At 36.7% G+C, this 25,398-nt stretch overlaps 3 protein-coding genes across 3 annotated transcripts; 2 read left to right on the top strand and 1 right to left on the bottom strand.

Annotated features, from left to right (window-relative positions):
* The first annotated feature begins 1,064 nt into the window (after nt 1-1,064).
* LOC106661677 lies at nt 1,065-2,067 on the top strand. Its single transcript, XM_014385222.2, has 2 exons — nt 1,065-1,167; nt 1,611-2,067. The coding sequence occupies exons 1-2, from the start codon at nt 1,123-1,125 to the stop codon at nt 1,995-1,997; spliced, it is 432 nt and encodes a 143-aa protein (XP_014240708.1). The 5' UTR covers nt 1,065-1,122; the 3' UTR covers nt 1,998-2,067.
* A 10,981-nt stretch (nt 2,068-13,048) lies between these two features.
* Nucleotides 13,049-14,037, top strand: LOC106661693. Its single transcript, XM_014385242.1, has 2 exons — nt 13,049-13,155; nt 13,577-14,037. Exons 1-2 carry the CDS (start codon nt 13,111-13,113, stop codon nt 13,961-13,963), a joined length of 432 nt encoding a protein of 143 aa, XP_014240728.1. The 5' UTR covers nt 13,049-13,110; the 3' UTR covers nt 13,964-14,037.
* A 4,281-nt stretch (nt 14,038-18,318) lies between these two features.
* On the bottom strand, nt 18,319-19,311 carry LOC106661679. The gene is made up of 2 exons (XM_014385227.2): nt 19,204-19,311; nt 18,319-18,779 (listed from the first exon to the last, which is right to left on the bottom strand). The coding sequence occupies exons 1-2, from the start codon at nt 19,246-19,248 to the stop codon at nt 18,393-18,395; spliced, it is 432 nt and encodes a 143-aa protein (XP_014240713.1). The 5' UTR covers nt 19,249-19,311; the 3' UTR covers nt 18,319-18,392.
* Between the last annotated feature and the right edge of the window lie 6,087 nt (nt 19,312-25,398).

The raw sequence follows: 25,398 nt of genomic DNA, 5'->3' as shown, positions 1-25,398 counted from the left end.
TCTTAGAAAGAGCGTGTCTTACTTATAAAAGAGAACTCTAGTAGCTGGCCGCCTACTCTCAAAGACCTAGTGTAAAGGACCCAACTCCACCAGACTGCCTTGTAGAAATAATCACGCATGGGCAACAAGCAAAAAAGATTCTGAAAGACTTTGCAATCACTGAAAAAAAAACTAGCCTCTGCAATCAATCAGAAAAACTTTTCGTTAAAATAGAGGCAAAACGTGTCTCTGAAGATGATCAAAACGTTGGCACGATAAAGAAAATGTTTTTCTAAACTTACATGTACAAGGCAGGATCTCTCGATCTCAAAATGATCATTAATTAACGGCCTCTAAATACTATATATTTCTACTAGTATTTTAAAACTGTTTCCGTGATGGACATTTTATTCGTGTTTATTTTGTTAAGTAACTTCCAATCAATTGTAAGGAAATTTTATCTCGGGATGTTTTCCTTTTGACTTAATTAGACGACGTAAAATTTTAATACTTACTTGTAAATACTTAAGAAAATTTGACAGCCCTACTAGAAACTAGTGCAATAGAAAAAAACCAACAAAAGGAAATACTTTGAATGATAAATATGTTTAAAGTTATATCATTTCCTTTATCTTCCTCTGGCATCCTTAAGCGAACCCAAATGACGACCTTAAGAAATTATCCCCTTCCCAAAAAAAGTAAATGGATAAATAAAAATTCGTTATTTTACATGCCAAGTAGTCGTTTGTTCCGCTGGTATGAGGATGGGAAAAAGACCATAATACAAGAAAGTTATTTTTCAATTTATAAGTTGATGATGGATGAACTTGTTGGTTCTTTGTGAGATTATGCACCCTGAGTTTTAAAAAGAAATTAAGCATTTTGATACTAAAATTACTTTATAGTGTCAGTATTTAGATTATTGTTTGTTCAAGACATCAAAATTAGCCGAGAGACGAGATTGTAAGATAAATTCTATGGGTGTACCGAGTGTATAAGAATCAAATTAGATTGACCGTATCAATTTTATAAAATATTCTGCAAATTTAAAGAGGCTGAGATAAGATTACCCACGTTAAAGTTATATTTAAGGAGAGAAATATCACTGAAATCATTGTGTTTTTCCCAAGCAAACCTCCAACCATGATGAATGTTCTATACGTCTGTTTGGCCATCACACTTTTCCAGGTAACCTTTTATAAAATAGTTAAGAAAGTTAATTTATAAAAGCAGTTTTAATTAAAACATACATTAACAATTAAACAAAATTAATAATGAAACTTTTTCTAAAATACACTTCTGTTGTTTGTCAATTTTTCAATAAATTTTAAGATCTCATTTTTCTTTTAAATAACATTAATTTATTTATCTTGATCTGATTCTGTCATGGCGAATACCCAGCACAGTGATATTCTTTTATTCGTAGGAGGTACATGAAAGGTTGTCAAGATACAAAATCTGCGGAGGCATTAGTAAAAAGCTATGACATTAGAAACGATGGCAAGCAATATTTACCTCCATTTTTCAGAAATTTTCTCTTTCTCTCTCAACTTTTTTAACATGCTTGTTATCCATTATGCTACTATGCGTTTTTCTCTTGAGAATTTGACAGAATTTTATTTTTTTAACAGGGAATCCAAGGATTCGGAGGTGTAGATTACCAATTCGAGGATGGAGAGTTGGAGGTCAATCCTCACGACTTTGAGCTCATGGCTGCCAATACCCAGTTGCTCCCCGATAACGAACACTGTGACAACGTATCAGTCACTGTGCTAGAAATGTACAAACTTGGAGTTAGGGTGACTATGTGGGTCAAGAAATCGGCCGGCGTTCTGAGAAACGATGTGTACAACTTCTACAAATGCTCTGGACCCGGAGTCGTCTCGTGCGCCCTGTACGCTTTCAAGAAGACGAAAGAAGATCTTTTGAAGCTGAAACCAGCCTTTGACGAATACAAACAAGATTTCACTGTTCTGGTCGTACGATTGACAAAAGAGCTTCCACTCTGCCTTCACTAAATTATACAAATCGCTGTTACTTTGTTAAAACGTCGTGCTCAAAAATAAACAAAAGAACATTCACGAGATATACCAAATCTTTCATTCCTTGTCCCAAGATTCTTTGCTAAATTGTACTGTGACAAACATTCGCTTTATTTATCAGAACATGTTGGAATGATTGGAAAAACATCTTATTTTAACAAATTGATTGTAATGATCACTTGAGCATTACAAAAATTTCTTTTCACTCTAAATTTAAACATTTTGGTTAATTATAAAATTGTCTTATTTGATACAGCACTGATAAGAAAGTATTAATCTCCGCTTAGAGGCAAAAAATGGCCTGCCAATGGTCTACAAATTCGGACAAGGCACAGAAAAACTCGGTGTTCCCAAGATCCTATCAATTGGTCTAAACAAGATGGGATGACAATCTTGTTTTCGGATGTGGCAACATGACTTAGCCATAATTATGTGATACAACATTGATAAGAAAAAATCCTTAATCTACACTTATAGGCAAAACATGGCCTGCCACTGGTCTAGAAATTCAGACAAGGCACAGAAAAGCATGTGTTAGGTGTTCCCAAGTAAGTTTTGCAAGAAATCCAAATGTAAGAAGATCTTGCTTACGGATGAAGCAAGGTCTGTATTCTGCGGCCGAGAGACGGCATGGGGAAGAATGGAGAGCGATATCCCCGCAACATTTTCTCTCCGGGGAAGCCATGGAGGTGGTGGTGTATGGTTTGGTCAGGCATTTCAGTGAAAGGACGCCCAAACCTGATCATCGAGGGTTCCATAAGAGCTGCGCGATACATGGAAGATCTCATAAAAAGAAGCTTTTCATTATATGCCACTAATTATTGGCGGTTTTATTTTCCTGCATGACAGTTCACAGCCCTACACTACTAGGATCGTAGATGACTACTTAAAAAAGGGCTTCATTCCAATTTTTGGAGTGGTCAGTATGTAGTGCCGACTTAAACCCTATCCAACACTATGAGACGCTTTATCAAAGAGGGTAAAAGACGCCCAGAGATGCCAGAGAATTTGTAGAAAATAAGAATGGCGCTGTTGAAGGAGTATGAAAATATTCCACAGCACTGCATTGTAAACCTCATACCAAGGAGTTGGATAAAAAATATAATCAATTTAAATAATTAATACGGTCAATTATGACTACTAAATACATGTGTGGATTTTCTTCATAGTTTAGCTATTTAAAACCAACAAATTTTTTTTGAAATCTCTAAAAATGGATTATAAAACGCTAAGTTTCGGAAGTTTTCAATCATAAAATCTCTTAACCTCACTCTCTCTCACTCACTCTTCTCCCCTCTCGTTCTTCCGAAAGTATAAGTATTTCATTATAAGTTCGACTGACAGCATGTTCAGATCAAATTGCAATTAGGCCTTTTCAGGGCTAAACGTAACCTGTTTTAATCAGCCTTTTAACCAGCTCTTCTCAGGACTAAGCCCGACTGAAAGTAACTGCCGATGGCCAAAGTTTATAAACTCCATGCCTTGAAAATAACAATCAAATATAAATAATTGTTACTATCGGTGAAACTGGGCCGATTGTTTTTATTACTTTATACGGGGGCTTTCATGGTCACCATGACGTTAAACTCCTTTATATTCCTTGAAAAAGATTGCTGGGAAAAGCCTGAGGAATTCTTTCACATTCATCAATAAAACTCTCCTATGTTGTGAGGACCGGGGTTATGGCATCGTACGCTTTGCTTAATTTGGTCCGAAATGTGTTCGATTGAGTGCAAATCTCGACTTTGTGCTGATCACACCAGGTACTCAATTGCAAGTAATTCAGGTTATCCTTAATCATCATTATTATCCTGCATTAGCAAGAAACTCTCATTGATGTGGGGGGCAAATGGCACTACATGTTCTCCGATTATGTGTTGTAAGTACCTCTTACGTAGGAAGTTAGGAGTTTTCCTCGCACAAAACCAATTCGGTTTGGACGTTAAAGGAAATGCCACGTCAGAAAATCAAAGTTCCATCGTGCAAAGCCACGAAAAGAACCATACAGCATGGCGCGTACCCTTTATTTTCCTTAAGCGTCTCCGTGCGAAATTAAAACCATCTGATGATTGATGCCAAATCCTACCTCATATGTAAAGAGAACCCGTCCCCAAACTTCCAATGTCCAATTCAAATGTTCCCGTGAGAACGGAAGCCTGGTCACTTTCTGAACTGTGGTCCACGAGCCGGATGCCGGGCCCTGAGGTCGTTCCAACGAGCTTTCTTATTACGGTCCTGGAGGAAATCGAAACATTTCCGGCTTCCCTTATCAGATTTTTATGTCATTTCCCTTGTTGTGGTTTCGTAGAGTCTGATGACGTATCCCTCGTCCTTAGACCTAGGTCGATCCCCGCTTTGTGTTCCTTTGAAGCGGCGAAGAATGTATATGTATGTGTCTTCTATTGCAGAATCATTTACACTCAGTCTTCTGACGTTTTCCTTTAAAAGAAGTAAACAAAGCCTTATTTATTGCTTATTTTGACTACAACTCCTATTTTCCTGTAACGAATATAGAAAGATAATGTATTTAATTCCTAAACTATATAAATTGAGGGGTGCGTTAAGACACATAAACGCCGAACATAAACTCTTCAGCTGTATCAAAGTCAAGGCAGAAAGAGAACGTTTGCGAAAGACCATCACCTCAGCAGAATGGCCGCCTAATCTCCAGAAGCTAATCTGTGATATCAAATCTTTTGGAGCACTAAAAGACTTTGCCTCAAATACGCTTAAATGAACAAGTCCCTATTTATTCTATTTATTCTAATTATTAAGTCCTAAACATTGTTATTATTGTTAGAGTTTTACTACCGTTATTTATTTATTTATTGCATAATTAAACATAGGTATAGGTTTATGGTTCCAGGCTGATTTCCTCTTCTTAGTAAGAATATTTTAGATAATATAAACAGATAGAAAATAAAACCAAGGAAAAGTAAATGTGCAAGGGGAAACCAGCAAGGGAAGACCTTTTGTTTTAGGTTCTAAAATGAAAATATGGTCCCTTCAAAAACCGACCAGCGGTCTCGCCTGAAGGAAAGATCGTTGGGAGGTATTTTTATCCCATTTATTTGAAATCCATTAGATATACAAATTCGATTAAGCTAAAGCGTTTGTCCGCCGGTATGGGGTCTTCCTCAGGTACGGCGGGGTGGTGGAAAGGGGAAAAAAAAGGGTGCGTTAAATTCCATCAATGTATACACGATAGTTTTGTGCCCCTAGTGAGTGATGAGAGTGAATTTATTTGGCATAAATATGCAGTGTGAGAGGACCGATGGCCGAATGTTGAATATCCCATCGCCCCTCAATTGGGAAAGTTATGTAAAAGGTAATAAACGGTGATAATATTTAAAAAGTAATTACGTTGGGTACCCATTTCTAGATACATTCTCCTTATTGAAACTCTCATATTTTGAATTCACAAAATTTTTAACCACCATTTGGATACCTTTATATGTTCTAAATTTGTACAAAGCTTAATAATGAGAAAAGCAAGTAATATGGCCTAAATCAGCGTCTCAAAACTTCAAGCCACGTGTTTTTCCTATGGATATCGTATCGACGCTACTGCGGTATGTGTGGTTGGAATAATAATAATAAAAATAATACTATACTTTTATTAAAAAAGAAAAGTTATAAACATTATATAATATGTAATTTACAGCAAATGTACGGCATGAGGTCCGTCTGCCGGAGGTCGATTTACATTTGACTTAAATTTTAGGTCGACACAGAGAAAAAAGAACAAAAGAAAAAAGAAAAAATTGATCATTAAATAAATATTACAATTAATAATTAATTCTTAAAAATTACATTAATTACTAACAAACATATTTTTTGTTCTTCATTTAATTTACAGTAAGTACAGATTTATAAATTATTTGGGCCACTAATTTTGAATGAAAAAATTTTAAATATTCAAAAATTAAATTTTAATATTAACTCTTGGCAATAGTGCCAAGCGTGGCGCGCATACTTGATTAAATTTTTGTAATCATTAAGCAACAAGTGAATAAGCTGTGTCTTATTCAATTTAACAAAATTTAGATGCAGAAGCCGGATGTCTTCTTGAAACATGGTCATTACATAATGAACAAATTACATTTTCTCTAGCCCGAAAAGGTGCACCATTGAGATAAAGCGGATCTCTGATTTTTGATAACCACCTTAACTCGGCCAATGAAAAATCTTTAGACTTGAACTTAAATAGTTAAACATATTGAAATCATTTTGGTAAAGTTCCTTATAGAATAAAAAACGTGAGGTTGATTTGACTTGTTCATGAAATTCTTCACTGAAATTGACAATTAGTTTTGTTAAATTTTCTTTAAACAGCAAAGGCCACTCATTCACGTTATATATAGAAAATTATGATTCACATGAAAAATTTCTACACAAACTATTCCAACGTTCAAACCACAATGCACCACGAATAACGACTTCCAGGGCTACTATTTTTGAAAGTCGATAATCATGATGTTTCATGATTTTAAAGATGTAGTTAAAATGAAGTTTGGGGGTATATAAAAATAACTAGTCAACTTGAGTCTCTAAATAAATCATAAAATTAGTGCTGGTTTTAGGAAGGGCAAATAACTTTCAAATGAAAAAAAACGTTGAGTTTTTTCAAGCTGATAAAATTTTTCATAGCCCCAGACTAGTGAGGTGTAACAAAGAATTGAGCGGTAAACAAAGTGAAACAGACTGAATTTCACTGGAAGAGAAATAAAATTTTGAGAAATTAGTCGTGCCGTATACAGTTCAGAGCCCGTTTCGTTGTAGATACTTTATTGTTGATATGATAATTGAATGACATGAGGTTCCCGAGTACTCGTCGTCACAAGATTAGAGGATCTTTAGCGTCCGCACCTGGCCTATTCGGCCTTATCGGATGTTTTGATTCTCAAGATGAGAGATGACGCACCTCTGCATACGACGGAAGAGTGATACCGCCGCAGCATTAGTGTAGAGGCGTCCCAGCCCCTAAGGGCCAAGAACAACCTCGCTCTCCACTTGTCCACTCCGAATTGTGCCTCGGGTCGTATGCCGCGCGCAAAGGGCTAACAAGCCGAAATACATCAGCCTGTTCTCCTGCGCACTCCCTAGATAGAGAAGGCGATTCTATCTCCCTATTCTATTGGGGCTTCCCATAGCGTAGAAGCTACCGGATCCGCCCCGGCCGCGGTTTTGTTTTAAGTACAATTGCTAACCACCCCCTAGATGAGCACCGCCTACGGTAAAACCTCCTGTCGAGCTCAGCCTACACCTGACATGCGCATTCGAGGGACGCCATAGGCTCAGCCTAGATGGTCCGATCCTTCGCTTCCCCAAGGGTAACACGCCGGTCATACGCACAACAATGCAAAACATATTCGAGGCAAATTGAATGACAGACGAGGGGATAGCGTTACACCAAGCTATTTATATTCCTTAACAATTTCAATTTTTTTGTTATCGAAAAACCATCGATCTTTAGCAGCCAGCCTTCCACTTCTCCTAAATACCATGATCTTCCATTTACTTAGATTAACCGATAAATTCCATTGAAGATAGTAAGATTAGAAAAGTTTTATATTCCTTCGGAGAATGACTGCGTTGTCGGCGATGAGAAAACAATATCGTCAGCGTACATTAGAACTTTAATCAATGTATGGCCGATTCTGACACCTGTATCTAAAGCAGCTGGCAAGTCATCTAAAAATAATGAGAACAGAAGTGGACTAAGCACACAGCCTTGCCTTACTCCTGAGTTCACATGAAACCACTCCGAAATACCTTCTTTTCCACGTACTGCAGACTAAGAACCGGAATATAGAGACCTTATAACATTTATGAATTTCGTTGAAAAACCAATATTAAAAAGTTTTAAAACAAGCGCTTTTCTGTCCACTCGGTAAAACGCTGCCCGAAAATCTACAAAGAAACAAAATATCTTTTTACCTCTTTAAAGAAAACGGAATTTAATAATATTTATCAATACAAAGAGATTGTCAACAGTACAATAGGTTCGTTTAAAACCTTTTTGAAATTCATACAATAAATGATTATTAGATATGTAAGTTTCAAGTCGCAGCAGTAATATACCAGAAAATATGTTAGCGATTATATCTATACAAGAGATACCCCGATAGTTGGCAACCTCGTTGATATCACCGTGCTTGAAGATAGGAAAAATAACTAACCTGCTGAAACAAGGGGGTACCACCTGCGTAGTAAACGAAATTAAAAAATTGAAATAATTTTTCTTTAAAAATATCGGGTTTAAATTTATAGAACTCATAACATACCCCGTCGTAACCAGGAGCTTTGCCACTCTTTAAACCGAAAATTACTGCCGTCAACTTATCCTGGGTAAAAGGTGCATCTAAATATTGATCCTGAATAAATGGTTCTGCGTACAAAGTTGATTCTACATTAATTTCATGGTTGAGCAGACTAGTAAAGTGGTACACTCACTGATCCTTTAAAATATTGGATCCGCAGGTCATTTTTTTTCTTTTAAAATAGATCACTTGTTTCCAAAAAATCTTTCGGCTCGCTTATTTGCTCTAATTTTCTAGCCTTAGAAATAAGAAAATCCCTCTTTTTAGCTGCACAAATACTTTTGTACTCATTAATGGAGTTCTTGAAGGCCAATTGGATGTAGGTAGATTTACTTCGGAGAAAAAAATTTAAAAGTCTGACCGATTTCTAGCATGGAAACATTTACTGTCAAACAATGGTTGTTTTCTTTCAAACCTTGAAACTGAAGATTTGGATTCGGAGACGGGGTAAGCTTTTTTNCTGGAAGAGAAATAAAATTTTGAGAAATTAGTCGTGCCGTATACAGTTCAGAGCCCGTTTCGTTGTAGATACTTTATTGTTGATATGATAATTGAATGACATGAGGTTCCCGAGTACTCGTCGTCACAAGATTAGAGGATCTTTAGCGTCCGCACCTGGCCTATTCGGCCTTATCGGATGTTTTGATTCTCAAGATGAGAGATGACGCACCTCTGCATACGACGGAAGAGTGATACCGCCGCAGCATTAGTGTAGAGGCGTCCCAGCCCCTAAGGGCCAAGAACAACCTCGCTCTCCACTTGTCCACTCCGAATTGTGCCTCGGGTCGTATGCCGCGCGCAAAGGGCAAACAAGCCGAAATACATCAGCCTGTTCTCCTGCGCACTCCCTAGATAGAGAAGGCGATTCTATCTCCCTATTCTATTGGGGCTTCCCATAGCGTAGAAGCTACCGGATCCGCCCCGGCCGCGGTTTTGTTTTAAGTACAATTGCTAACCACCCCCTAGATGAGCACCGCCTACGGTAAAACCTCCTGTCGAGCTCAGCCTACACCTGACATGCGCATTCGAGGGACGCCATAGGCTCAGCCTAGATGGTCCGATCCTTCGCTTCCCCAAGGGTAACACGCCGGTCATACGCACAACAATGCAAAACATATTCGAGGCAAATTGAATGACAGACGAGGGGATAGCGTTACACCAAGCTATTTATATTCCTTAACAATTTCAATTTTTTTGTTATCGAAAAACCATCGATCTTTAGCAGCCAGCCTTCCACTTCTCCTAAATACCATGATCTTCCATTTACTTAGATTAACCGATAAATTCCATTGAAGATAGTAAGATTAGAAAAGTTTTATATTCCTTCGGAGAATGACTGCGTTGTCGGCGATGAGAAAACAATATCGTCAGCGTACATTAGAACTTTAATCAATGTATGGCCGATTCTGACACCTGTATCTAAAGCAGCTGGCAAGTCATCTAAAAATAATGAGAACAGAAGTGGACTAAGCACACAGCCTTGCCTTACTCCTGAGTTCACATGAAACCACTCCGAAATACCTTCTTTTCCACGTACTGCAGACTAAGAACCGGAATATAGAGACCTTATAACATTTATGAATTTCGTTGAAAAACCAATATTAAAAAGTTTTAAAACAAGCGCTTTTCTGTCCACTCGGTAAAACGCTGCCCGAAAATCTACAAAGAAACAAAATATCTTTTTACCTCTTTAAAGAAAACGGAATTTAATAATATTTATCAATACAAAGAGATTGTCAACAGTACAATAGGTTCGTTTAAAACCTTTTTGAAATTCATACAATAAATGATTATTAGATATGTAAGTTTCAAGTCGCAGCAGTAATATACCAGAAAATATGTTAGCGATTATATCTATACAAGAGATACCCCGATAGTTGGCAACCTCGTTGATATCACCGTGCTTGAAGATAGGAAAAATAACTAACCTGCTGAAACAAGGGGGTACCACCTGCGTAGTAAACGAAATTAAAAAATTGAAATAATTTTTCTTTAAAAATATCGGGTTTAAATTTATAGAACTCATAACATACCCCGTCGTAACCAGGAGCTTTGCCACTCTTTAAACCGAAAATTACTGCCGTCAACTTATCCTGGGTAAAAGGTGCATCTAAATATTGATCCTGAATAAATGGTTCTGCGTACAAAGTTGATTCTACATTAATTTCATGGTTGAGCAGACTAGTAAAGTGGTACACTCACTGATCCTTTAAAATATTGGATCCGCAGGTCATTTTTTTTCTTTTAAAATAGATCACTTGTTTCCAAAAAATCTTTCGGCTCGCTTATTTGCTCTAATTTTCTAGCCTTAGAAATAAGAAAATCCCTCTTTTTAGCTGCACAAATACTTTTGTACTCATTAATGGAGTTCTTGAAGGCCAATTGGATGTAGGTAGATTTACTTCGGAGAAAAAAATTTAAAAGTCTGACCGATTTCTAGCATGGAAACATTTACTGTCAAACAATGGTTGTTTTCTTTCAAACCTTGAAACTGAAGATTTGGATTCGGAGACGGGGTAAGCTTTTTTTCACAATTGCCACTAAAGCGTCTGAGTATCTTTGAAGATCCACAAAAATCCCATCGGAATTTTAAAGAATTTTCTCAATATTTTTCCCGTAAGAACTTGAAGTACTATCCAACCAAACGAATTGAGGGTAAAGATGACTTAATCATCAGTGGTTGTTACAAGCACCTTGAAGTCTTCAATCAAATGTATGCATTGTAACAAAACACAGCATAGATCATCCACGGACGAGCCCATACTCCCCACAAAATTGAAGTCACCGGGAAAACTGCCATTTAAAATGATCAAATCTAGATCATCGCTGGAAACATTTTGCCTGTCTCATTCCTAACTTTTACAATCGTTAACAAAAAGTTCTTTTGGAATTATTTGGGAGGATCCTGTTATCACATTACAATCACCTACCAACAATATCTTGTTATCAATATTTTCATTCAGAAAAACGTTTAATTTACAAAAATCCTCGGTCCATTACAGTTTAAGTAAATTGGCAATATCCAATAATTAACCTCAGTAGTTAACACAAATCAGATTAACACCGCCTAGAGTACAGAACCAACAGAACTTGTTAATACCAGATTTGATACTGTATAAATTGCCACCAATTGGTCTTCCAAATTTTGATTTTTTCACAGCTGGCACCCAACGAAATTTATAATCTGAGAAATAATGATCGTATAAACTGAAATTGTTCTGTGTGATAAAGGATTCTAACAAAATAAATACATCATATTGCTTTATAAACCTTAAGAATAAGGGATCATGTACTTTAGATTTAAGACCATTGATATCATAATAAATAAATGAAATGAAATTACATGAGCTTAAACAAGTAGGACGATTACCTATTACCAGCCTGCAGACGGAAAGTTCTCAGATTGACGCTTGACGTACAGCCACAGAATTTCTTACTTCAGTGGAGGGGGAGCTTCGTGTGAAATAATTCTTTGGAAGTATGTCCGACAACAAGGCAGAAAGAAACTCGGTTAAGTCCTCTCCTATTATTTCGTTATTCTTCCTGGATCCATTTTCAAATCCATGTCTCACACCCGTGGGCAAATTCAATTCCAACATATTTTTTTGTAGTCGATCGGCAAATTTAGAGACTTTATCGACGACACTTTTAGAGATGCATTTCTACGATTGATTTCTTTTCGTAGAAGTAAAAGTTTAATTCTCCCTTTGTCAACGTTATTGGAGCATGATTTACACATATGGACACAACTTAATGAGCCTTAGAAAAAACTATTATTTTGGTTTTCTTCTCGTTTATTCGAAGTCGAAATGATTCGCTCATGTTGATTATTTTTGACCGCGGCAAAGGCCGATGAAAAGTAAGAGGCGAGAAATAGTTAAAAACATTTTAAGGTCTTTTTGAGAAGAAGAACGGGTTGAAGCATTTCCCGATTACTGGGCCAGCCAAACTATGACAGGGGTAACTTTGCAAGGCTATTTCCAGAAGTTCGAAAGAACAAACAACGGAGTGCGAAGTCCAAGAAGGGCATCGAGCACAAGATCCTCTTCTGCGATGTCTTTGAAAGAGCGAGAGTTATTCACAAAAGAGAACTCTAGTAGCTGGCCGCCTACTTCGCAACCACTGGAAAAAAAAACTAGCATTTCCAATCAATCAGAAAACCTTTTCGTTAAAATGGAGGCAAAACAAGACTCTGAAGATGATCTAAATAAAGATCAAAACGTTGGCACGATAAAGAAAATGTTTTTCTATGTTACATAGTACAAGACAGCATCTCACGATCAAAATAATCATTAATTACTCTATCTCTAAATACTATACATTTCAACTAGGCTGTTGTGGATTTTTTATTCGTTTTTATTTATTTTATTGTAAGTTCTGTAAAATCGAAATGAGACCTTTTCTGTCTGAATATTACTTAAGATTCCTTCATCTGTTTTACAAAATTTCACGTTGAAGATGTGTAAAATTTTTGTTTCGACACCAAAACCGATTCCCGATTTGACTCATCTACCACATCAAGTAATTTATTATATGATACATATACATCAAAATTAGCCGGGAGACGAGATTGTAAGATAAATTGTATGGGTGAAACGAGTATTTAAGCATCAAATTAGATTGATCGTATCAATTTTATAAAATTTTTTACAGAAAATATCCTGCAAATTTTAAGAGGCTGAGATAAGATTACTCACGCCTAAATCATATTTAAGGAGAGAAATACCACTGAAGTCATTGTGTTCTTCCCAAGCAAACCTACAACCATGATGAATGTTCTATACGTCTGTTTGGCCATCACTCTTTTCCAGGTAATTTTTTATAAAATAGTTAAGAACATTAATTTGTAAAAGTAATCATAATTCAAAAACATATGAACAATTAAACAAAATTAATAGTGAAACTTTTTCTAAAATACACTTGTGTTGTTCTCAATTTTTCAATAAATTTTAAGATCTCATTTTTCTTTTAAATAACATTAATTTATTTATCTTGATCTGATTCTGTCATGGCGAATACCCAGCACAGTGATATTCTTTTATTCGTAGGAGGTATATGAAAGTTGTCAAGATACAAAATCTGCGGAGTCATTAGTAAACTATGGCTAAAAGATATATTTTCCTCCAATTTTCAGCAATTTTCTCTCTCTTTATTTTTTTAACATACTTGTTATACATTATACTTCTATGCGTTTTTCTCTTGAGAATTTGACAGAATTTTATTTTTTAACAGGGTATCCAAGGATTCGGAGGTGTAGGTTACCGATTCGAGGATGGAGAGTTGGAGGTCAGTCCTCACGACTTTGAGCTCATGGCTGCCGAGACCCAGTTGCTCCGCGGTAACGAACACTGTGACAACGTGTCAGCCACTCTGCATCAAATGTACAGACTTGGAGTTGAGGTGACTATGTGGGTCAAGAAATCGGCCGGCGTTCTGGTCAACGATGTGTACGACTTCTACAAATGCTCTGGACCCGGAGTCGTCTCATGCGTCCTCCATGCTCTCAAGAAGGCGAAAGAAGATGTCTTGAAGCTGAAGCCAGCCTTTGACGTATACAAACAAGATTTTACTGTCATGGTCCAACAATTGAGAAAAGAACTTCCACTCTGCCTTCACTAAATTATACAAATGTTATATTGTTACTTCGTTTTAAAACGTCGTGATCAAAAATAAACAAAAGAACATTTACGAGATGTACTAAATCATTCACTCCTCATCCCAAGACCCGGGCGGCAGTGCGGCACACTCTCATTACTGATAAATGATTTATATAAGATCAGCTGTTCACATGCATTCCGACTTTTGGTTAATTTACAACAATTTACCCACCTAGGGGTTCGGGTCAGAAATCGGACCTCGTCTTCTCCGTACAACCACTGAGGTTTTTTTTATCAAAGAATATCAACAGCTAGATCATTTCAGCTACCAATGTAATCACTGTTTAAATGCAAACCCGTTCTTCCACCCACTCTTAAATATATTATTTCCTATTTACATTCCATTTGCTCAATTAGGGTGGTGGAGTATTACTCCATCACCTTTTACTGATCAACGTTTTACATAACTTTCAGGAGGAACTCAATATTCGGCCACCGGCCCTCTCACACTGCACATTTACGCCAATCAATACATTCATTCTCAACACAAACTAGGGATACAAAACTATCAGTATTATGTACATTGATGGACAAATTTAATGCACCACTCAATTTATATAGGTTAAGAATTAATTCCATTATCTTTTTACATTCGTTTNTATTTGCTAGCACAATGATTATGAACTATATATCATCCTGCCATAGCATAGAGCTTAACGGCCGACTACCGGGTATTGCGGGCGTGGCTTAAACTTTCCATTTAAAAGTCCATTGGCTATGACGGGATTCGAACCGACAACCACTATCTTGGCAAATACTCGGACGTACTAACTACTTTCCCAGTGCGGTACACTCTCATTATTGATAACTGATGTATATAAGATCAGCTCTTCACATGCATTCCGACTTTTGGGTAATTTACATACCACGAGGAGTCAGAAATCGGACGTCGTCTTCTCTGTACAACCACTGAAGTTTTTTATCAGGCTATCAACAGCTAGATCATTTTAGCTCCCAACGTAATCACTTTTTAAATACAAACCCGTTCTTCCACTCACTCTTAAATGTATTATTTCCTATTTACATACCATTTGCTCAATTAGGGTGCTGGAGTATTACTCCATCACCGTTTACTGGTCACCGTTTTGCATAACTTTCCAATTGGGGGTCGATGGGATACCCAATATTCGGCAATCTGTCCTCTCACACTGCATATTTACGCCAATCAATACATTCACTCTCAACAAACAAGGGACACAAAACTATCAGTATTATGTACATTGATGGACAAATTTAACGCACCACTCAATTTATATAGGTTAAGAATTAAATCCATTATCTTTTGACATTCGTTTCAGGAAAATAGGAGTTGTCGTCAAAATAAACAGTAAATGAGGCTTTGTTTACTTCTTTTATATACTTTTGCACTGATTAAAACCATTTGCACAAAAAGTAGCATTATGCCCTTCCATTCTAGTCCGCCTAAAAATCGCTTTCGCGTGGTCTGTATCACTCATTTATTTCATTTGATATCATGATTGTTATTCTTAAAACTTTTTCAATGACTACAGGCAGGCATTTGAGTGAGTTTGGCAGTGCCAGGGTCAGAAAATTATTAGAGGAAGGATTCAGCCAGTGAGCAGTCTTCAGAAGACGATTCTACAATAGAAAGGCTTCTTCGGCGCGTCAGACAAACAAGGCTTCACACTAAAATGCGGAGTCAACCTTGGCCACAGAAAAGGACCAGGCTTCAAATCCTCACGGAAAATATGAATTGGACAATAGATGATTGGGACCAGTTCTCTGTACAGATGAGCTTAGAGTTGGCTTCAAATCTTCAGCTGAGCGTAGTTACATATGGAGAGGCGAACATGTAGTGCCATTTGCCCCTCACATCGATGAGAGATTCTTGGTATGCAGGATAATGCCAGGACCCATAGAGCACGTATGGTGGATAACTACCTGAATGACGTTGCAATTGAGTACTGGTGTGATCAACACAAAGTCGAGATATAAACTCAATCGAGCACATTTGGGACCAAATTAAGCGACGTGTACGATCTTGCTCCCCACATCTTTTTTTTTGTTTCAAGATCAAGATTTTGTTGATGAATGGGAATTCCTCAGGTTTTTCCCAGCTATCTTTTACAAGGAATATAAAGGCGTTTGACATGATGGTGACCATGAAAGCCCCCGTATAAAGTAATAAAAACAATCGGCTCAGTTTGCGTTTACCCTCCCCCTATTTTTTTCTTTTTCTACACCAGATAAATCCTTCTCACTCTTACTTCAGCAAAACGTTTTGTAATATTGCAGAGAGAAAACATTGAACATTGAAATTATTATGACATGTTACCTAATAAATCAAATATGAGGTTATACTTTTTTATCGTAACTTTATGAACATTTATTATATTGTAGTGTAAAACATTCTGGAGCTAGTCACCAAGGCCAATTTACATTAATCATATTTTTTTAATCTAATCGTATGATTTTGAAAATGAGTGGTTAATCGAACTAAATTAAATGCTTGACGTCAAATGAACACTCCATCTGAGATGGATGTTAAGAGGAAAAAGTGGTATGTGAGAAATTTCATAGACGTGCGAAACCCATTATTAAAAAAGTTTATGTTTTAATATAATCTTCGAGTTTTAAATTTTAATTAAATTAATACGGTCGATTATGAGTAAGTACATACGTGGATTTTGTTCAATTTTTCCATAGTGACATTTTTCAACAATACAACAATTTTATTGTATTAAAATCTATGATATTAGAATATTTTGATGGCACGTCGATTGCGAAATTAAAATTAGTTTCGTTGTACATCAATTATTTAAACTGATTATATTTTTTATCTATCTTCTTGGTTGAGATGAAAAAAGATCATCCCGCTGGTAACACTGTTATTTTATGTCAACAGAGACCTTAGATAAATGAATAATTAATTTAAATGAAGACAGTATTCAATTCAGTACAGAATATTTCCTCTATTTGCTTTGATCACAACTTGCATTCTCCGTGCCATTGATTTTATGAGGTTTGCAATGTAGTGTTGTGGAATATTTTCATACTCCTTCAAAAGCGCAATTCTTATTTTCTACAAATTCTCTGGCATCTTTGGGCGATCTTTTACCCTCTTTGATAACGCGTCTCATAGTGTTGGATAGGGTTTAAGTCGGCACTACATGCTGACCACTCCAAAAATTGAAATGAAGCCCTTTATTAAGTAGTCACCTACCATCCTAGTTGTGTATGGCCTTGCACTGCCATGCACAAAAATAAAACGTTCCCTAATTAGTGGAATATAAAGAACAACTTCTTTTGATGATATCTTCAATGTATCGCTCAGCTGTTATGGAACCCTCGATGGAGATCAGGTTTGGACGACTTTCCATTGAAATGCCTGCCCAAACCACAACCGCCACCTCCATGGGTTCTCCGGAGGGAAAATGTTGCGGGGATATCGCTCTCCTTTCTTCCCCATGCCGTCTCTCGGCCGCAGAATACAGACCTTGCTTCATCCGTAAACAAGATCTTCTTGCATTCGGATTTCTTGCAAAACTTACTTGGGAACACCTAACACATGCTTTTCTGTGCCTTATCTGAATGTCTAGACCAGTGGCAGGCCATGTTTTGCCTCTAAGTGTAGATTAAGGATTTTTTCTTATCAATGTTGTATCACATAATTATGGCTAAGTCATGTTTATGACTACCCAAATAAGGAACAACTTCTGATGATCATCTTCAATGTATCGCGCATCTCTTATGGAACCCTCGTTGAAGATCAAGTTTGGGCGACCTTCAATAGAAAAGCCTGCCCAAACCAAAACTCCGAAATGAAGATATTTAGTCCAATCTTGCTCTGACAAACTCCATGTCTTCTCCGGAGGGAACATATTGCGGGGATATTGCTCTTCTGTTCTTCTCCATACCGTCTCTCGGCCGTCAGAAAACGCCAAACAACACTTTGCCTCATCCAAAAACAAGATTTTCATCCAATCTTATTTAGACCAATTTATAGGATTTCTTGCGAAACTTACTTGTGAACACTGAGCTGTTCTGTGTCTCGTCTGAAATTCTAGACCAGTGGCAGGACATTTTTTGCCTCTAAGTGTAGATTAAGGATTCTTTCTTATCAATGTTGTATAAAATAACGATGGGTAAATCATGTCATGACTAGCCAAAATACTTCCATGTTTAAATTTAGAGTGAAAAGAAATTTATGTAATGCATAAGTAATCAATACAATCAATTTGTTAAAACAAGATGTTTTTCCAATCATTCCAACACGTTCAGATTAATAAAGCGAATGTTTTTCACAACACAGTTTAGCAAAAGAGTGTGTCTTGGGATAAGGAATGAAAGATTTAGTATATCTCGTAAATGTTCTTTTGTTTATTTTTGAGCACGACGTTTTAACACAATGTAACATAGATTTGTATAATTTATTGAAGGCAGAGTGGAAGCTCTTTTCTCAATTGTTGGAACAGGACAGTGAAATCTTGTTTGTATTCGTCAAAGGCTGGTTTCAGATTCAAGAGATCTTCTTTCATCTTCTTGAAAGCGTCGAGGACGCATGAGACGACTCCGGGTCCAGAGCATTTGAAGAAGTCGTTCATATCGTGGACCAGAACGCCGACCGATCTGTCGACCCACATAGTCATCTCAACTCCAAGTTTGTACATTTCTTGCAGAGTGGCTGACACGTTGTCACAGTGTTCGTTACCGCGGAGCAACTGGGTCTCGGCTGCCATGAGCTCAAAGTCGTGAGGACTGACCTCCAACTCTCCATCCTCGAATTGGTAACCTATACCTCCGAATCCTTGGATACCCTGTTAAAAAAATAAAATTCTGTCAAATTCTCAAGAGAAAAACGCATAGAAGTATAATGTATAACAAGTATGTTAAAAAAATAAAGAGAGAGAAAATTGCTGAAAATTGGAGGAAAATATATCTTTTAGCCATAGTTTACTAATGCCTCCGCAGATTTTGTATTTTGACAACCTTTCATGTACCTCCTACGAATAAAAGAATATCGCTGTGCTGGGTATTCGCCATGACAGAATCAGATCAAGATAAATAAATTAATGTTATTTCAAAGAAAAATTAGATCTTAAAATTTATTGAAAAATTGACAAACAACAGAAGTGTATTTTTGAAAAAGTTTCATTATTAATTTTGTTTAATTGTTAATATATGTTTTAATTAAAACTGCTTTTATAAATTAACTTTCTTAACTATTTTATAAAAGGTTACCTGGAAAAGAGTGATGGCCAAACAGACGTATAGAACATTCATCATGGTTGTAGGTTTGCTTTGGAAAAACACAATGACTTCAGTGATATTTCTCTCCTTAAATATTACTTAGACGTGGGTAATCTTATCTCATCCTCTTAAAATTTGCAGAACATTTTCGTAAAAACTTTTATAAAATCGATACGGTCAATCTAATTTGAGGCATGTCGCTTATACTCTCATTACACCCATATAATTTATCTTACAATCTTGTCTCTCGGCCAATTTTAATGTCTATATATCGTATGATAAATTACTTTACATGTTAGATGAGTCAAATCGTGTCATCGTAATCGATTTTGGTGATTAAAAAAAAATTTTACATACATCATCAACGTGAAATTTTGTAAAACGTCTTTGCCTTTCACCAACAGGCGTATCAAAAGTATCAATTCGGATTTTCAGAGCTTTGTAGGTTTCTTCCTCAAGTTAAAAAATTGTTAAATTGTAAAATGTTAAATTTGAATTTTTTATCAATTTACCTTTAAGTAACAAGACACGATTATTGTTTTGAACAAACAATACCCTAAAGACTGACACTACAAATTAATTTTAGTATCACAGTGCTTAATTTCTTTTTAAATTCAGGGTCCATAATATCACAAAGAACGAACAAGTTCATCCCTCATCAACTTATACATTCAAAAATAACTTTGTTTTATTATGGTACTTTCTGTAAATAATTTTATAAAATTGATACGGTCAATCTAATTTGATTCTTATACACTCGGTACACCCATACAATTTGTCTTACAATCTCGTCTCTCGGCAACAATTTTGATGTTTTGACCAAACAATAACCTAAATACTGACACTATAAATTAATTGTGGTATCAAAGTGCTTAATTTCTTTTTGTAACTCAGGGTGCATAATCTCGCAAAGAACCAACAAGTTCATCCACCATCAACTTATAAATTGAAAAATAACTTTGTTGTAATATGGTCTTTTTCCCATCCTAATACCAGCGGAACAAACGACTACTTGGCATGTAAAATAACGATTTTTTATTTATTCATTTACTTTTTTTGGGAAGGGTATTTAGTGTACCGTTCATTATTGATTATTTGGAAACCGTGAGATGCGGTCTTGTGTGACGTAGGTTATAGAAAAACATTTTCTTTATCGTGCCAACGTTTCGATCTTTATTTAGATCATCTTCAGGGCCTTATTTTGTCTGCATTTTAACACTACCTTCTTAAGGTCTTCATTCGGGCTCGTTTAAAGATGCCAGAGAAAGATAAAGGAAATGATATAACTTTAAACATATTTATCATTCAAAGGATTTCCTTTTGTTGGTTTTCTTTTGCACTACTTTCAAGTGGAGCATTTCAATTTTCTTAAGTATTTACAGGTATGTATTAAAATTTTACTTCGTTTGATTAGGTCAAGAGGAAAACATCTCGAGATAAAATTCCCTAACGAATGATCGCAACTTACAAAATAAAATAAATAAGTACGAATAAAATCTTCATCAAAACAAAACAGAAAAGAAACAGTTTTAAAAGTCTGGCACAACTGTGTAGTATTTAGTGACCGTTCATTATTGATTATTTGGAGATCGTGAGATGCGGTCTGGTGTGACGTAGGTTTAGAAAAACATTTTCTTTATCGTGCCAACGTTTCGATCTTTATTTAGATCATCTTCAGGGCCTCTTTTGCCTGCAGTTTAACAAAAAGGTTCAGTGCTTGATTGCAGATGCTAGTTTCTTTTCAGTGATTGCTTGATTGAATTGATGTCCTTCAGCATGCTCTTTGCGTGTTGTCCATGTGTACTAGTATTTTTACAAGAGAGTCTCTTTGTTCCTTCACCTCTACTATGGACGGCACTCGTAGGCGAGCTACGTCACCCCAGACCGCATTTCACGAAGTCCGAATAATCAGGGTGAAAGATTTTCCGCGAGCAATGTCTTTTTTTTACATAGTATTTAAATAGCAACTTAAATCCAATCGAATTTTTAAAAAAAATCGCTAAAAACGGATTACCCAACGCAAAATTACGGAAGTTTTCAATAATAAAATTCTTACAACTCTCTCTCACTCTCGTTTTTTCCAAAAACTAACTACTCAGCATTTCATTATACGGTCGACTGACAGCATGTCCAAATCAAATTGCAATTAGCCCTTTTCAGGGCTAAACGTAAGTTGTTTTAGTCAGCCTATTAACCAGCTCTTCTCAGGACTAAGCCCGACTGAAAGCAACTTCCGACGGCCAATGATGTTTATAAATACCAAGCCCTGAAAATAATCTCGATAAAGATCGAAACGTTGGCGCGATAAAGAAAATGTTTTTCTAAACCTACATCACTCCTGACCACATCTCACTATCTCTAAATAATCATGATTTTAAACATAGTAACCACCATCGGCGAAACTGGGCCGATTGTTTTTATTAATTTATACGGGGGATGCCTTTCATGATCACCATGACGTTAAACGCCTTTATATTCCTTGGAAAAGATTGCTGGGCAAAACCTGAAGAATTGTTTCCCATCAACAAAACTCTTCTAAGATGTGAGGACCTGGGTTATGACATCGTTCGCATCGCTTAATTTGTTCCCAAATGTGTTCGATTTGGTTCAAATCTCGCCGTTGTGTTGATCACACCAGGTACTCTTTTGACACATCATTCAGGTAGTTATCTACAATATGTGTTCTATGGGCCTGGCATTTTCCTGCATTGGCAAGAATCTCTCACCGATGTGGGGGACAAGTGGCACTACATGTTCTTTTATTATGTCTATTAAGTAACTTTGTTTGTGAAGTTAGGACTTTTCCTCGCAGTACAACCAACTCGGTGCGGGTGTCCAAGAAAATGCCACCATGGACGTCAATGACCCACCGTCGTTTGCCACCTAGCAACCATACACGGACATACCTTTCTCCTGAGCGTCTACATATGTGATTACGCTCATCTGAAACCGGTCACTGGTATCTGAGAAAACATCTACACAACATGGGTATATACAGCGATGATCCCTTCTGTAGATTATGTAATGAGAAGGAGGAAACAGCCACTCATATCATCTTCGAATGCGAAGCAATGGAGGTTTAAACTTACGCACGGAAAAGACTTAGGGAATCAAATTGCAGCAGCAACAGTCAATGACCTGATACTTCTAAGAAGAAGGATTGAGTCTATTGACTGAACTAAGCAACTAGGAAGGTACAATAAGCCAGAAGGCTGCAGTGCCTGAGGAATACAAACCCCGCTTCCTAGTATCCTTTCCACAATACCATACCATACGCTCATCTGAAAATTTGAGGCCAACTCTCACCTCATCTCAGAGAACTAGTCACCAATCGTCCAATGTCCAATTCACATGTTTCCGTGAGCATTTGAAGCCTGGTCATTTTCTGAGCTATGGTACGAAGACGTTCACGAACCAGGTGCCGGGCCATGAAATTATTTTCGTTGGTCCTTCATCTTACCAGGTCTGGAGGAATTTGAAATATTTCGAACCTCGAAGTTGCGTTTTCTTAGATCCTGAAGATGTACAAATCTATTTAGAAACGGATTTAATTTTAAGATAAATAAATTGAATGGGGCGTTAAATTTGTCCGTCCCGCCTGGGGAGCACAAAACCCGCTTCCTAGTATCCTTTTTTACCATATCATACCATAGATTAGCGCATTACGATGCAAAGGGAGGACAGAAAGATTGTCATTTCTGCAAAACGGAACCCTTTCCATAGTGCCCGCCAGATCCTAAATGAAGAATAAGATGTTTCGGCAAGGTCTTTACAAACACAAACGATTCGTAACCGTTTGGCGGATGTTAGCCTCCACTATATGCCTCTTTGAGAGGACCTGCACCAACAGCCCGCCACCAGCAATTCAGGAGAATATGGTTCCCGCCTAGAAGAGAACATCAATTGGAATGCTGTTATGTTAGAAATGATGAAGGGTGGAGTGAGTCCAGTGTTCAATCCTTTTAAATAGATAGTTCCTACTCACAGTAAATTGTTTTCAATGATCCGGATTTCAAGCTTATAGCTCACCATCTGGTTGAAGGAGTTCTACAGCCTGATGATAAGCTATAAGCTCGAAACTGAAAACAATAACACAACAATGTGAGTAGGAACTATCTTTTTAAAAGGATTGCTGTTATGTTTACTGGTGAGTCGCCTTTCTATCTGTTTAGAGACAGCAGGCCCGAAGAGTCTACCGAGAACAGGGGATGCGTACAATGCCCCAGTTTGTGCTCCCTTCAGTACAGTTTGGAGGAGGCGGTGTAATGGTCTGGCTTGGATTTACACTGGAGAACGAAGTGGATTCGATATTGTTGACCGCAACCTCACCGCTGTCCGTTATGTCCATGAGATTATCAAGGAATAGATCCCTCAAACCAGGGATCTCGTTGGCAGGGATTTTCGATTTCTGAATGACGTGCCAGAACTCTGTTCAATATCCCCATATTTGCCTCACATTAGAATAAAATGATGGTTTACATAAACGGATCAGTGATTTTTTGTGCACCCCGAAAAAACCTTGGGTGGAAAGTAAGTATGCACAAGCCCGTAATCCTTCCTGGCCGTCTTTCTGTATATATAAGCTTTCCTGTGTTTACTGTAAATTTGGATTGTATGAAATGTGATGTAAACTATAAGCATAATAGGAGTATTCACGATCTTTGTGTCAACCCTTTTAACTCTGTTAGGTCCCGTTAGATCGAGAAAAATGATGACGTAAACTTGTTAGAATAGGCTAGTTAACATCGCTCTATCAGGCCAGGGCCAATGTTACATCTTAGGTCGAAAATGTAGTCGCTTTGCTCTCCGTTAGGGCGTAGGTAACCAACATGGCAGCCACAAATTTAACAGCTGTTTTTTGTTTACAGTATTTTTATTCTTAAATACGCATTAATTAAATCAGAGAAATACGTTTCTTTTATTAATTTCTGACTTGTCCTTATAATTTCATTCATAATAGATACATCCCATATCCTATAAAGTTGAAGGCTGTTAGAAGTTAAGATACAAGCAAGGTATGAACATGAATTGAAGCGTGTCCTTTGTTAGTACTTTTCGAGTGCACAGATAGCATTTTGAATGAAAGAGTTGATTAATTTTCCTTTTTTATTTACTTCTGGCATAATTTAACGCATAAGAAAACCAAAACAACAAAACAAATAACAACAAGCCTTCAAGGACTGTTATAGCTTATTTTTGGTTCTACAAATCGTCATGCGCAGCAATGCGGAAAAATTAACGTTTAATCTGCTAAGAAAAGAACGTTCACGATTTTACTGGACATTTCTCTATTCGAATTAACACGAGTTAACATCTTACAAACATCGTGAATGCCCTATTGCCTTAAAGATGGCAAGGCCACTTAAAAAATGCCCATCGGTTTTCACCAGAATGCTAATTGATTGTTAACCATCCAACGTGCCATAATGAAAATCATATTTACATGTTAGGCATTACATTATGTATTGGGGCGGTCTAAACTTTTGAAGTTACTCAAACGAGTTTCGACTTTGCGCCATCTTCAGTCCATTGTCATATTGACTCTGTCATAATAGTAATTTACCAAACCCGCGGGTGTACGAACCCAATAAGTGGCGAAGTGCCGGTTCAACGTGTGTTTAGCGATTCTCAGACCAATACCCACCATCAACATATTTACATGTTAGGCATAAATTTACTTAAATTGGATAATTATTTTTTAAAGGTTTAAATTAAACTTGTTGTATTGTTATTTGAAAATAAGGTTGTTAAAATGCAGATCATAATCTTAAAATCGTGCACTTAAAAAGCAGGGTAAAGTTAGGTGTTGATCTCATATTCTCGAGAGTGAATAAAATTCCTCGGATTTTAAGGATTATGGTGTCATTTTGTAATATTTTAAAACTATTTTGATAAAAATTTAAACCGCTATCATTGTTTCTAAGATGGTAGATTTCCCTTGTTTATTTAAGAATGTATTAAATTGATTGATTGGAATATAATAATATATGTATGTAATACCGGTGTTTTTTATTCAATTGTTATTTCTAACAAATATTTTCAACCGTAATGATCCGGATTTGTCTACAGCACTTGTGCTTTCAGTAAATCCAATTGATTATTTATTTCACGATTCTTGACATATGAAGATAAGATTAACATTATTTGCGGTTTGTAAGATTAGTGAGTAATCTTATATGTATAAAA

The sequence above is a fragment of the Cimex lectularius genome, unplaced genomic scaffold (assembly GCF_000648675.2).
Source record: "Cimex lectularius strain Harlan isolate CLEC.00 unplaced genomic scaffold, Clec_2.1 scaffold268, whole genome shotgun sequence".
In the NCBI taxonomy this organism is placed as follows: domain Eukaryota; kingdom Metazoa; phylum Arthropoda; class Insecta; order Hemiptera; family Cimicidae; genus Cimex; species Cimex lectularius.
This window is presented reverse-complemented; position numbering and strand designations above follow the sequence as displayed.

What these genes read in the sequence shown, in the direction of transcription:
- LOC106661677 (XM_014385222.2), top strand. Translation starts at nt 1,123, where the DNA reads ATGATGAATGTTCTATACGTCTGTTTGGCCATCACACTTTTCCAG. An exon ending in TGGCCATCACACTTTTCCAG is followed by an intron (nt 1,168 to 1,610) that starts GTAACCTTTTAT and finishes TTTTTTTAACAG; the next exon opens with GGAATCCAAGGATTCGGAGG.
- LOC106661693 (XM_014385242.1), top strand. Translation starts at nt 13,111, where the DNA reads ATGATGAATGTTCTATACGTCTGTTTGGCCATCACTCTTTTCCAG. An exon ending in TGGCCATCACTCTTTTCCAG is followed by an intron (nt 13,156 to 13,576) that starts GTAATTTTTTAT and finishes ATTTTTTAACAG; the next exon opens with GGTATCCAAGGATTCGGAGG.
- LOC106661679 (XM_014385227.2), bottom strand. Translation starts at nt 19,248, where the DNA reads ATGATGAATGTTCTATACGTCTGTTTGGCCATCACTCTTTTCCAG. An exon ending in TGGCCATCACTCTTTTCCAG is followed by an intron (nt 18,780 to 19,203) that starts GTAACCTTTTAT and finishes TTTTTTTAACAG; the next exon opens with GGTATCCAAGGATTCGGAGG.